This window comes from Cloeon dipterum, chromosome 3 (assembly GCF_949628265.1).
Source record: "Cloeon dipterum chromosome 3, ieCloDipt1.1, whole genome shotgun sequence".
Taxonomy (NCBI): Eukaryota; Metazoa; Arthropoda; class Insecta; order Ephemeroptera; family Baetidae; genus Cloeon; species Cloeon dipterum.
The window spans coordinates 974,631-989,558 of record NC_088788.1 but is presented as its reverse complement, the minus strand read 5'-3'; the positions used below and the strand labels follow the sequence as shown (position 1 = coordinate 989,558).

Below are 14,928 nucleotides of genomic sequence, written 5' to 3'. Positions count from 1 at the left end.
TTCCCACGAGTTCTCTCCGTAAAATCGTTAAATGTTTTTCGGGCCACACCTCCTTTTCCGTTCTCCGGAGAACCACGCCCTCCATTCCAAAATTCCATCTATTTTTCTCACAATTTCACGATTACACCGAGCTTTGCAACACGTGCCACGCCTCCTTCTTAAAAGTTCCCAGGAACCACGCCCACATTTAGCGTATTTTTAGTTGAATACCGTCTTTGACGAGATTTCTGAACACACCAGTCGATTCCTAAGGGCGTAAAGTAGATGTTTTTCCCCTTCAAAAAGTGCAGCGCGACCTGCGAACTTTTTTTCCCGCCAAAACAATAAATGCGAGAAGTGAAGTTTCCTATTCAAAGCTGACTGCCACTAGATTTGTGCCGTTTTATGAGCTTATTTGACTATGTGTTCAAAGTGGGTGTATTTGCGGAATATTGGAGCAGGAAAATAAGGCTCAAAACTAAACGATCATACAATTTAAGCTCCTTATTTTCTGAATAGACTCAAACGTGTTTAATGTTTTCTAGAGGTTTTGATATACAGCTCTTTTGAGCAGACAGAAATGAAACATATATTTCGAGTCCTTTCCGCTTAATGCTCAGAAACTATAATCCGATTTCCAGACATAAAAGAGTCGGGTGAAAGACAGCGAAATATACATATAGGGAAATGCCATGCGCACATTTACAATTTGCGAAATAGCAGGAAAATTGGCCGTTTTTCACGCAAAAACAAGCGGCGCAGGAATAAATTTGAATTGGTAATCCGAATTAGACGAGACACAGCCGGCGCGGCGATAATTCGAGTGCAAGGCGAGATTAGGCGCGGCAAAAATAAAAAAGGAAACAGCGCAGCGGAGACGAAAAAAAGTCTCGAAAGCGATGATTATTATGACGATGAGGATAATCACGTTAAAAAAGTTCTGGCACCGTTTTTGCGCGCTCTTAAGAGCAGAGAAGTGCTGAATTAATTATTTTTCTCATTTAGCAGCTCAATTTAAACTTTTTTAACGGCGCGCATCAAGATGGAAGCAGCAGTTTTCGCCCCTTTTACGGCCGACACGCTGTAAATTGGTTCCTGAGCCAGCCCGCCGACACAGAAATAAGACGGAGACGACGGAGGACGGAGGTGAAAAGCAGGACGGCAGTGATTTCCAGCGCGCGCGAGACACGCGAATGTTTCGCCATTCACCCCGAGACTCGTCTCTCCGCGCGCGCGGCGCTATCGCCACGGCAAATCTCCTTATCTCGCAACACCCTGCTGTGAGAGAAGAAGCGTTTCCAGAAATGAAACCCTCGTCTTTTTCAAAAGTGTGTGAACGAACTGTATGGGATGTTTGCAAATGGAAACGAAACGGCGTTAAAGCACGTATCGCACTTTTCCAAGTCTACTCTAGCTGCTGCCACTTGGCGCGTGGAGCAAAAAAGCGTTTTGTTTATCTGGATTATGCGTGAAGGGCGCTTTCTGTTTTTTGGTATATCAAACAACTGTCAAGCACCGCCATTCTCTTTTCAAAATCGGCACTTTACTTCGAAATAAACACGAGCAGACGTTTTTTATTGAGCCAGGAAAAATCTAAACCTTTTTTTTAAATGAATTGATTCAGGGTGAGAGTTGAAAATTATTTGAATTTTGTTTGCTACAGTAATAATTCAAATTCTCCAGCGCTTGAGCACATTTTTTCGGCAGATTTCGATTCCTCTGGTCGAGATCTGTATGGAAACCTTTCAGGGAAACTATTTTTTAGTGAAATAAAATAGGATTTCAAGTAAGAAGACAGTGCTAACTTTGCAGCCAATTTTCCCAAAAATTCACAGTCAATTTTGGGCTCAACCCAATCCTAAGGGATGATTTCAAGCACTTGCCAGGATTTTGCACAATTCAATCCCCTTTAAGCCTGGGAAAACTAACCTCGCACTTTGAAGAAAATACCAAAAGGAGGATTTCACACACAGCTCTCCGGAGAATAAATTACGGCGTGGGAGTGACGTTCTTCACGAGCATCTTGCTTGGAGCTGAAGAGGACATGAATGCTCGCGCCTATACACACACGTAGAGTACGTGTAATTGCAGTAAAGAGCACACATGAGGCGGCAGGGGGTATTAGAGGTCCGCGCCGCGCGCATATATCCGTGTCAATATTCTCGGGTGTGCTGTAAAGCCGTCATAACTGCTCTCTCTATATGTGCAGTTGAGCCGGGCTATAATATACTTGAGAGACGCAAACACACACAAATGCAGCCCCTAAGCCCCGGCGCAGAGTAATTATTCGAGGAGCAGTGCGGCCGGGGCAGAGGGCGTTATTCATCACCTGAATGGCCCCTCTAATCACGCAGCCTGCCTGCTGAACGGAACGGAACGCCGACCAGAATTAGGCCAAATTAATTGGCAGACCCAACTGGCCACTTAGAACACTGTCTTGTGGCTTCCACTTGCCACTTGCGGTAACTGTGTGCTGTGCGCTGTGTGTGTGCGACCACAAAAAAGTAACAGTAATTACTTCACACAGGCCAGACACGCGCTCTTCTTGTTACTCTCGTAAAAAGCTAAATTCCTCTCAAATTGCCACCTAATTTTCCGAGAAAACGGCTTTAATACCAACAAAAAATTTAGAGGTTTACCGCTGAAAATCGTATAAATTATTGAAATAGAAAAATCGTAATTTTTGGTATTTTGATTTTTCACAAAAAAATAATTTGAAATTTTCAGACGAATTTTGTGCGAAAATGGTTTATTTGAGAACAATTTGCTCAATAGGAAAAAAACTGGAAATTTGATCAGCTTTCTGAATTTAGGCAGTTTTTGACGCTACTATCCACTGCTGAATTTTAATCAGAACAAACACAGACCCCTTTCGAAAATCCGCAATTTCTGAAAAATAAAAAATAACTTTTAAGACTCAAAAGTACTATTTTTTATCCCCTCAATATTTAATTTCATTATTTTTCTTTGCTCAAAAACCGGTAAAATTCGAAAAATTGGATTTTTGGGCTCTTTTGGTCAGCATAGTTTCATTTCTTTTAAAGCAATTTCAAAAAAATTAATACCCTATTTAAATACTGTCAAAATTTTGCTACTTTTCCTTTCAAAAGTATGGAAAATCATGCGTAAATAGATTTCAAATTGTATTCGTGAGAGCAGCAACTCGTCAGTCTCAGCTTTTTAGCAATTCATTGAGGGAATTTCCAGTTTCCAGCACTCAGGCATCAATTAATCTAATTGTTATACCAGCAGTTTAAAATCAAAGAATGTGGCAGGAAATGTTTACCTCCATCTGCACAACAAAACTCATCAAACGGAGAGCAAACGCACAAACTTATTGCTTTGACCTTTGGAGCTGTCAACAATCATGAATTAACCAGCTGCTCAAATGACGTGCGCGTGGTGAAATCCATCAAGCGAAATACATATACATTCTGGCCAAACTCGTTTATGAAAACGCTCATTTGCACGAGTCAAAGTGGGAGGAATGTCGCCGAAATCGCCGAGGGGCTCTCCTTTGTGGTCATTTTCGCGCACAACTCAATTTTTGGATCCTTTTTTCGGACAACCGAGAGTCGCGGCGTTCGGCTTTTAATTCGCTGCAAACGCGATTATTACACTGAATGCGCTGGCCAAATTGTGCGGTCCTCGCTCGCTCGGCCCGAGTTCACACGACCAACGAGTTCTTTTGTTCTTGGCAAATTGCGCGCGTGCGTCCTATTTGCCGGCCATTGATCGCGCATCGGCCAGCCCCGACATTAAATTTGGAAAAATCCAAATGTCCCAAGATTTTCATGCAGAAAACCGCTAATGAAAATTGGAGCCTGCGGCGGAGTGAGTGGATTAACTTTTCCGATGAGGAAAAAGAGAAGCTGGTCAATCACTCTAGCGCTTGATCGGATCTCAATAAAAAGCGCGGAACTGTTTCCTGCTCTCTCACGGAGCTGCGGGCTAGCTCGCTTTTTACTCGATTGTCCGTCACTCTGCAGCAATTCCTTAATTGGCAGCGTCGGCTCTCTTCGGTGATGGATGGCTGAATGAGTCGGTTACATGTCGGCTACACTGCTAGATCCGATCCGTTTCTCTCCAATATATATAGCAGCCAGGCTAACAAACAACTATGGACACGATCTGACCGACTTCCAAGGGGCAGTGAGTGATACACACACCATGCATCACAAATCTGTTTTAAAATTAACAGAAATGGAAATAAAATTACGTCAAATTTCCTTAGAGGATAATAAACATTTTAATATTAAAATTATTCTCGTTTGGCAGAAAACCGATTCTTCAGACTCTATAATTACAGCTAAAGAGTTGATTTATGACTTTCAATCATTTAAACGCGTTTAATAATGGTTTAAATACGAGTAAAAACACGCAAATCGGAGAAAACAGCAAGAATTATTTGCTAAAATAAATCCTCGACGCTGATTGGCTGAAGCAACACTCACGTCAGCAGCTCCCGCGCTATTTACTAAACATTTGTGACGTTGCTAGGCAACCGCGGTAGCTGCTGACATGCGCGTTGCGCGCAGCCAATCAGCGTCGAGGATTCTACTAGCTTAGAATTCTTGCTACTATCTCCGATTTACGAGTTAATGAAAACGCGAAATCACGAAAATCATCAAGAACTCTTTGCTGGAAGAATTCTCGACGCTGATTGGCTGACAACACGCATGTCAGCATCTCCCGCGCAATTCACAACACACGAAAGCTGTTGCTAGGCAACCGCGGGAGCTGTTGGCAAGCTTGTTGCGTCGACCAATCAGCGTCAAGGATTCTTCCAGCAAAGAATTTTCTGATTTCCGTGTTTTAAATCGGTTTTAATCGACTTTTGATGAATTTCTGCGATTACAAATCGACGAATCAACTCTTTAGCTTCAAAATTAGGCACCAAACATCGGTAGCAGAATGGTAAAGCGTCTTGCAAGAGGCATTGAACATTATTGGAGGAAAAAAGGTTTTGCGACTCTTTTGAGTTCACTTAAACGCTTCAAAGAGTGAAAAAATTTTCAAATATTTTATTATACCCCAGTTTGGACTTCCCTGCTTGCGAATGTATCGCGTGACCCACGATCAATTCCTCTGTCTTCTCATCAAAAGCATGGCAGACACTCAGACAAGAGCAGAGACGTAATAGGAATAGCCAATAACAAACAACGGCTAACTTAATTTCTGAGTGTTTTCTCCCCTCGTGTTTCACTGCAGCTGTAAAAGTGATAGGATTCGCAGCATGCCTACTGCATTTCTGCTCAAATTTAATTACAAAGAGAAGGTCACGCACTTGATTGATTCGAGTAAAAATATCTGCTTTTTTGTTAATTTAAAAATAAATCTCGATTACTTCCAACGCTCAAAAGCTGTCAATACGCAGCACTCTGAACCTAAAATTCCTTTTTATTAATCACAAAGAAGAGTGGAAAATAACGCGCCACGCTTCAGTAGATAAAACGGGCTGCCGCGGCAGCTTTCAACTTTTCGGAGAGTGTAGTAGTGAGAGTGGGTGCGCGTATATCGGGATATCGGATATACGCCATGAATAATTCACAGCATACTTTGATGAACACACGGCTGCGAAATAAAGCATGTACAGATGTGTGTGTGTGTGTGCCGGGTCTGATCGATGTCTGGGCCTGCCTGCTGGGACAAAATTACATTCTTGGGGGTGCGTGCGCCACCCACCCACCCACCAGCCCTTTCGCTATGCGCCGTAATCTAGCGCATGCAAATTTCAATTTTTCATTCCTCGCGCCTTTGTCGAGCTAGCACGCTGCACCGACGATGCGAGAAGGTGGGAAATTTAATAATGTCTCATGCCATAGAGCAGAACTAGTTTTTTTTCTTGTGTAATGACAATAAAAGATGAAATTTTTGCATCGGCTCTGGAATTTTTTATTTTCACAACATGCTTTATTGAGAATAAAAGGCATTTTCACGAAGTAGATTCCGTACAAAGTTTCTGAGCTCACCAATCGATTCCTGAGGGTCGAATTACGTAATTGGGATGTTTTTTCCGACCAAAAAGTCCAACGCGACGCAAGAACTTTTTTTCCCGCCAAAACAATACGAATTCGAGAAGTGCGCATGCGTGAGAGCTAGCTGGATGTGACAAAGAAGTCATTCTAACAGGCGGTCCCTCTGCAAGTGCTCAAACAACTCTCACGCATGCGCAGTTCTCGCATTACTGTTTTGGCGGGAAAAAAAGTTCGCACTTCGCATTACACTTTTTTCTCGGAAAAAACATCCAATTTACCTAATTCGACCCTCAGGAATCGATTGGTGGGCTCAGAAACTACGAAAAAGACGGTATTTAAGTCCCAAAATTTTTTTTCGCATCTCGGCAAAACAAATTGCATAAAATGAAGTTTAAATTATTTCCAAGTTCGCAATAATAGCAGTTAGTTTGTTCTTTTGATCACGCAGCTCTGAAATAGACTGCTGTAAAAATGGAAAACAAATTGTGACAGCACACGACACATATTATTCAGCTTGTTTTTTCCTCGCCAGTGAAAAGTTTGCTTTGAACGCAGCTATTCAAATAAAGTTGTCGTTTGTGCATTTTCTCGCAACGGGGGCTCCAGTTGCCCGCAGTTTATCCGACGATTTGCACGAACAAAATGAAGGAGATAAGCTCGCTATTTTCGTCTCAGTCTCGGAAAAAGAAAGAGCAGGCTTGCAATTAAAAGTTTCGAGCAAAAAATTCTTCAGAAGTTTTCTCCTCTTTGTTTTACCGGCTAACTTTTTGTTTGTCTGAGTTGTATATTTTTAGCTCCTTAAGAAAAAAAAACCAAATAATGTAAAAGAGCATACAGTGCTTTGATTTCGTGCCGAGTGTCCAAGTAAATCAGAAACCACAGAGATGATCCGGGTCGAATGCAGTTGGCGAGCGCAAAGTTGTCGGTAATGCGAGTCCATTGCGCGGCGGCCGCACTTGCAATTGGCCGGGATTGTGGTGCGGTTGTACTCACCCTTTGTCGATCCAACAGGAGCTGCCGCTGGTCTGCTCAGCCGGCCAGGCGCCAACCACTGAAACCACAAAAATCACCAGTTGACGAGAGAGCAGTCAGAGAGGCATGCGGACCGCGAGACCGTTTAATTAGTTATGTGCCCGTGCCCGGCCGAGGCGGGCTCATGGCCCAACTTGGCCTCCAAGTTCGTAGTTCGGCTTCGTGTTTTAGCAGGACCGCCGCCATTAATTACGCAAGATTTGTGCGCTCAAGTTCACTAGATTTCACGGATTGCTTTGCCCGAGGGATCAAACGGTGGCAATGTCCAGCTGAAAGCAGGGTTTGACAATTTTGCAATGCACCAAAAAAATAATAACAGCTGGAAAACCCGCATATTTTGGGGTTTTCCACATTTTTTTCGACTTTATAATCATTTATCACAAGAAAACCATAAAATAGAGCATTAAAAAACAAAATAAATTTATATCCTCGCCAAAAATTACTAGAAAGGATTTTTCTAGTTTTTCGATTTTTTGGATTCTTTGCACCTCCAAATCTTGGGTTCTAATCATCAGAATTGCAAAAATTAACCACCGTTAGACTCGTCTCGACCCCCACTAACTAGCCAAAGTAATTAAAGGGTGCTTAATCCCATCCCCTTTCAACCCCATTGCTATAATTTCGATAAAAAATTTCCCCGGGCTTAAAAAAATATTTTTAATTTTCCAAACCCCTTCTAAATTACTACCCCGTCCTTTCCTTCAAAAATACAACAGAATAATATATTTTTAAATAAATTTCAAAATTTTTAAAAAATAGTTATTAAATTTTTTTAATTTTTTCGAGGGGGTTGATTAAGTATAGCAACTAAGGGGTGCAGGGTAAACAATTTTTAACCCTTTAGCTGATCAGGGAAGATTGAGAGGAGTCCAATGGTGGGTAGTTTTTGCAATTCTGATATTTAGAACCCGAGATTTGGAATTGCAAAAAACCCAAAAAATCGAAAATCATCACGAATTTTTCAACTTTTTTGCATTTTGTAAACTATAAATCTCGGGTTCTTACCAGCAGAATTGCAAAAACTAGGCACCGTTAAACACGTATGAGCCTACCCTTAATAGCTGGAGAGTTAAGGGGGTGCTAACCCTCTACCCCTTTCAACCCCCTGCTAAAATGTTTTAGTAAAAATGTGTTCGAAATCATTTTTTTCAATTTTCAAAATATGTTAGCGATTAGCAGTGGAGGAAAGACACCCCCAAAACCATTTAGCTGGTCAGGGGAGGTTGAGACGAGTCCAACGGTGGGTAGTTTTTGCAATTCTGATGTTTTAATCTCGAGATTTGGAGTAGCAAAACAAACAAAAAATTGAAAAAATCCCCTTTTTTTAGTTTTGAAGTGAACTTTCTTGAAAAGAAAAAGAAATTTTACTTTGATGAGAAAAAGAACAGTAAAAATGGAAATGAGTTTACTGGCTTTACTTCGATACAACCACAGAACCGCACAAAGGTTTGAATTTGGAGATTTATGATTCAGATTAGGGGGAGAATCAAACATAATCCAGCAATATGACTAACATATTCAGCCAAACATCATCATCATTTGAAATTCAGATCCAAAATCCGATGTCTGCCGAATAAAATGTCCAGTCCGTCGATATACAGACTGATAGCGCGGCAAATTACGTATAGCGCGCGGATGATTGAAGGCGCGCACGCATAACGAGTGCGGCCGTAAAAATCGGGCAATAAAACAGCCGCAACGGAAACGTCAATTTTTTCCCGTTTCTCGAACACGGAGAAAAGAATAAAGGTGCACTCGACGCTGGAAGGGGCGCGCGGGTATAACTCTCGGAAAGACATTTCGCGCAGCCATAACTCTCGTTGGCGGCCGGCATTGTTCGTCGGGCCATCCAACAATGTAATAACTGCAATAAACGAGTTCAGGTGCCGCCAACAATGATAAATCGATGGGCGCGGGTAATGACGGCGTATCGAGAAATGATAAATCTGGCGGACCGGCTCGATAATTGGCACCTACCGCTCGAGAGAGCCAATGGACTCGTCGGTCGGATTTGCAGCAAGCCAGTCTATTTCTTGCTGAGAGAGAGCACTCGAGACTATCCCGCGGAGCAATCGGCTTCAATTTTTCGTTCGAGTGCTGCGAAAAGGAAGTAGCTAGTCGCTCGCTTATTTTCCGCTGAGCCAAAATGTTTAACCCGCCGACACAATTTTCCCTTTTCTCTCTCTCGCCTCGAGATGCCTGCCTCATATTAAATTCTTGCAGCAATTTGCAATTTGCAATAACGTTGTTGTGTGCATGCAAGTGGTAATTATAAATTCCTCGGATGCTCGCTGAAGAAAGGCCAGCCAGCCAGCGAGAGAGAGAGAGAGAGAGAGAGAGAGAGAGAGAGAGAGAGAGAGAGAGAGAGAGAGAGAGAGAGAGAGAGAGAGAGAGAGAGAGAGAGAGAGCGCAAGCCAGCTCTCAAGTTTATTTATATTAGAATTTGCTCTATTTGCTTTTATTGCGCTCCAGAGGCCGATCACATTTCTCCTGCCACTGGCTGTAACTTTCGCAAAACGCTCAGCACAGTTGCCAAAAATGTGACAAAGCAAGAGAATTGAAAGTGTTCGAAGGAGCCAACAGATGGCTCCACCGTATACTTTCGTAATAAATTTAATTTTAAGGCATTTCCGCTGCGATTTCAGACTAAACCCTGCTTGACGGTGCATTCTTCACTTAATTTTCTTTTTTTTTGACGTGCTGAAAACCAAAATCGGTTCAGCCAATCGCCGTAGAATCGTAAAAACCTATTTTTTGAAATATAAAATCTTTTCCATCGTTTCTACGACGAATGGCTGGACCGAATTTGGTTTTCAGAACGTCAAAAGAAAGAAAATTAAGTGAAGAATGCACAGTAGCTAGATTTAGTCTGAAATAACAGTGAAATTGCCTTAAAAAATACATTTATTACGAAAGTATACGGTGGCGCCATCTGTTGGTCCCTTCGAACACTGAGGGTTTAAATACAAAACCAATTTGTAACTGCGCACGAGGAAAAGGAGCAAGGGCAGAAGAGATTTTGTCTGCTGAGAAGTCAAATAGTAGAGAGGAATGAAAACAGTGAAAATCCGCGCGGTGGGTTTGTTTGAGCTGTGCTGTGTGCTGGCCCTTTCTTCAATTGTAGCAACATATTTTACGAGAGAGGACAAGGCACGGCGCGGCGGATGGACATGTCCGGCGGGCTTTGTTTGCTCGCTCCGCCGAGTGCTCCACACTCGCTTTCCTTTGTCTGCGAGCATGCAAAGCGAGCGACTCAAGCCACCCTCCGCCCGAATTAAACTTGCCTTTTAGGATTTGGGCAATATAAAAGGAGTATTGCTCTTCTCTCTCTCTCTCTTCCACTCTGGTCAGCAACGCACTTATGTCTCAGAACAGCCTTTAATAATCCCACGGGAATGGCTGTTTCCCAAGGGATTTTGGTTCTGCTTCAGATTAAAAACCAATAAATTTGAAAAAGACAACAAAAAATGTTTTTTATGTCCTAATTTTAGCGCCACAAGAGTTTAGTTATTAATTTTGTTAAAATTTATGCCAGAGTACTCGCATCTGGTTACAGGTTTATTTTCAACCCTTATAATATTTTCAAATCATTATCATTCAAGGCGAATTCCCCATATTGACAATTCAGCGAGTTATCCGCTGTCAAAAAGCGATCTATTTAACCGCAGCGGAGGACCGCGGACGTTTTGATTGGCCAACAACAGCGTATACCACCGCCGGCCAATCAGAACGGCCACAGTCCTCCGCCGCGTGAAAATAGATCGATTTTTTTGCCTTGGAGAAAAGGAAACTTGATGTTTTCTTGTAACCCATATTTTCATATTTATACGTAGAATTAAAAGACGCGTGGATCGTTGCCCGCTTAACGGCTGAGGGCTGCGTTTGTATGTTTATTAAGTGTGTGCGATAACGTCGAGTCGCTTATATATTTCATGATGAAGCAGGCATTAACATATTACGCGCGCTGAGCTGGCGTTTTAACTGCGTCCGCCGCGGACCGCTTTACTGCCTGTGCCGCCGCCGCCGCCGCGAGTTTCGCGGCTGCTGACAGGAAAATGTTAAATATACAAAGCCGGCCGGGCGAGTTGAAAACTTTGAGCAGGGCTGCGCATCATCATTACCGCGCCAACCAGCAGCAGCCAGACGAGTTACCTTCGTAGAAAAATTAATTTGAAACTTCTTTATTGCCGCTGTTGCTCTCTTTCCGTACACACTCTGTTGGCGAGATCCGCTCGCTCGCTCGCTCTTTCGCAATTTATCCTCAAAAGCAAGGAGAGAGAGAGAGAGAGAGAGAGAGAGAGAGAACGAACTCTTGTTCTTCACGGTAATGAGGAAAGGCTTCTGCCGTCGTGGCGAGGCCCTGAAAAAAATTGGAGCAAAAATCTTGGCAGAAATTTTACCAGTCTCGCCTGGCGGAAATTCAAATATTTGCTAACTTTGTGTAAAAGCTATGAAAATAAGGTATTTCACCCTGAAATAACGAGGAATTTCGTAATCTGCTTCCGTAAATTCACCAGATGCATAAGCCTTTAGTGTTCAAAGCCGCCGAAAGATAGTGTCACCGTATAATTTTTAAAAAATTTAGTTTTAAGGCTCTTCCGCTGCGATTCCAGACTTAATCCAGCCTGGCTGTGCATTCTTCACTTAATTTTCTTTCTTTTGACGTGCTGAAAACCAAAATCAACCCAGCCATTCGCAGTAGAAGCGTTGGAAAATATTTTTTTATTTCAAAAAATACTTTTTACCGATTCCACGGTGATTGGTTGAACCGATTTTTGGTTTACAGCACGTCAAAAGAAAGAAAATTAAGTGAAAAATGCACAGTAGCAAGATTGAGCATGAAATCGCAACAGAAGTGGCTTAAAATTATATTTATTACTAAATTATACGGTGGCGCCATCTGTTGGAGGCTTCGAACACTAATCTGGGCTCATGTAACTTTATTTTCACGCATTTTTCGGTCATATTTTGTTACCAAGTGAATCCTTGTGAATATTTATGAGTGTTTGAGAGGGTAAATTGAAATCAACCCTCAATACCAGGGGTTGTCTTTTAAATAAAAAATTAAATTTCGTCAATGGTGTCGTTCCCTACATTTTCCGCCCCAAAAAATCAATTCTAAAGACCAAACAATCAATATTTGCTCCCCAAAAAAGATACAGCTTAAGGTAAAAGGAAGGAGCGCAGGAAAAGCATATTTATTTTTACTGCCTCTTCTGTCGAGGGTCGTTTCGCCCGGCGTAAACGAGTACTTAAGAAGGGCCATAGTTTCAGAGCTCTTCTTCTTCTTCTTCTTCTTCTAGCATTGCACTCACATCTATCCAATGCATTCTGCGCAGTCTGCAAGCAAGCAAGCAGTGAATTTATCGCGTGCCGTTTGCGCTCCAACTGAGAACTTAAATTATTTGCCTGCCGGTGCGCGCGGCGAGCGCTCTGCTTCTTTATGCCCATCCGCTGCGCTTGCTCGATTCTGCATCGCGCGCGCAATTAAGTGCAGCACGCAAACGCAATTAAATTATGCTGAAATGAACAAGTTTCTGCTAACTTGGTTACTTTACTGCGCGACCTTTTAATTCAGTTTGCTCGCTCGCCGCGCGGCGGAATGGCTTTCGAGGGCTGCGAGCGAGCGCGAGCGAGCGGATGTCGAGATGCGCAATCACTCAGCTATAACTTAGATATTTTATCTCCATCGAAGCACTCAAGCAAGTAAATGGAAACAAGATGCTATTCCAGCACTAACTTTTTGAAATAATGCACTCTCTAATGCGGCGGCGGCGGCGGCGCTCCAATAAACTGCGCGGATGTGTGTTTACTCACAAGTGCACTGCGGTTTCATTTTGCCTCCAGCTTTTCCACAAATATTTATGAAACTGCGTCCAACTGAGAAGTTATGATGATACAAATATTTCTGATTTTATTAGAGAAAGTTTATTAATTTAAATACCTGTTGATGTTTAGTTCAAAGATGCTGTAAAAATGCCAATTTTACGATTTTCCTGCGCTTTGCGACACTTGCCACGCCCCCTTAAATAAGTTCCTGGGAAACACGCCTCCATTTCAAAATTCCCGCGTTTTTTCAGTTCATTTGATAAATTTTACGGATTTCCTGCACTTTCCTACGCATGCTAGGCCTCCAATTTAAATTTTCCGGAGAACCACGCCTCCATATCGAAATTTTCCGTGAATTCTGAGTCGAGTTTGTTTATTTTCCCGCTCTTTGTGACATGTTCCAAACCTTCTTTTGTAATTTTCCTAAAATTCACGCCCCCAATTCGAGATTCCCACGAGTTCTCTTAGTAAAACCGTTAAATGTTTTTCGTGCCACGCCTCCTTTTCCCTTCTCCGGAGAACCACGCCCTCCAATCCAAAATTCCATCGAATTTTCTCTCGATTTTTACGATTACACTGAGCTTTTAACACGTGCTACGCCTCCTACTTAAAAGCTCCTAGGAACCACGCCCACATTTACCAATTTGTTTAGTTGAATACCGTCTTTGACTAGGTTTTTGAGCACTATTCGGATTCATTTTATTTTGGCGGGAAAGTTCACACGTCGCGCTGGGCTTTTTTGATCGGAAAAAATATCCACTTTACCTAATTCGACCTTCAGGAATCGATTGGTGTGCTCAGAAACTTCGTCAAAGACGGCCTTTTAATTAAAATACAGGAAAAACACACTAAGAGAATTGCAACGTGAAATATATGTCAATAAAAAACGGACAATTTATGGTTTCATTAGTGTGTATCCGCAGTCTGAAAAGCAACACCTCGTTTGCGCTGGCAACGCAGGGAGACGCGCAGAACAGAAACACAATCTGCGTACCTTGACACAATTACAATTAACGTCAGCAGAGAGAGACAATAGTGATACACGCAAACCTGCCAAGTGTGCAGGAAGCAATATCCACGGAATTAAAATCTATTGTTAGTGTTCTCTATTGTTGGAAGCACACTCTGCGTTGGCGGGAAATCAATTTCCACTGCTGCGAGCTGCATGATGTAATTCAGTCTACCGTAATCTCATCTTGAAGTAAATATTTACAATATCGAACGCTGGGTAAATTGGAAACTGTTTGAAAATTTATCAGCGATCAGAAATTGAGCTCTATTTGCTAATAACATTTTTTAAACATGTTATTTTATAGGGAAATCGATATATATTCAAGAGAAGGCGCAAATTACTTTCTGTCCCATTCGAATATACATTTCAAAATGTTTTCCAAGGCAAATAGAGCCTTTGATATAAAAAAGAATTGACATGCGAAGGGTATTTTTATCACCCTTTTTGCATGTCGTAAAAAGCGACGCGTTTGCATCGAAATCGCGATACAAAGGAACCACTGATTTTCGAGCACCCCCTCAGGAGAGGTCCAAAAATACAAAATACAAAACAAACACAAGAGCGTCGCGAATAAAGAAGTAAATTAGGCAGCGTGCGAGAGAGAGTCTGAAATTCTGAAATTTGCATGTCAAAGGCAGGCGTCCGCTTCCCCTGGCGACTGCCCACCCCCCGCCGGCGACGAGGGTCGTTCTCGTCATTTAATTTTCGATAAATCATCCCTTGTGTGCCGGTCAGCAGCGATGCGTGCGTGTGCGAGCGAATTCATTAGGCGCAGCGGAAATGATTGCCGCCGATACTGGCGCTCAAGATTTATGTGCTGCCGGACAAAGGCCGCCTCCCGCAATCGATACAATTAACCGTCCGGCGGGCGGTGCTGGCAGCCCCTGAAAAATGGCCGATTGAGCACAAAGCAGCGCTCTCGTGATTGATGGAGAAGAACGGTCTTTTGCCTGCCAACTGCCCAGCGACACCCACAACGGCTACCCGAGGTGCCAGCAATTAGGTACCGCAACCAAGGTGTCTTGCTCCTCGCCATTTATTTCGATGGCCCAGTGCTATATAGGACAGAAAAGGCACACGTCTTATCAGGGTTGGAAA

General features: G+C 42.6%; 1 protein-coding gene across 2 annotated transcripts in view; it reads right to left on the bottom strand.

The window, feature by feature from the left end:
- The window catches only part of LOC135939156 (uncharacterized), a 131,936-nt gene that overhangs the window by 60,752 nt on the left and 56,256 nt on the right, over positions 1 to 14,928 (bottom strand). For both annotated transcript variants that reach the window (XM_065483383.1, XM_065483382.1), the window contains one exon: positions 6,951 to 7,008. In XM_065483383.1, the coding sequence (XP_065339455.1) occupies positions 6,951 to 7,008 (58 nt within the window). The remainder of the gene's footprint in view (positions 1 to 6,950; positions 7,009 to 14,928) is intronic.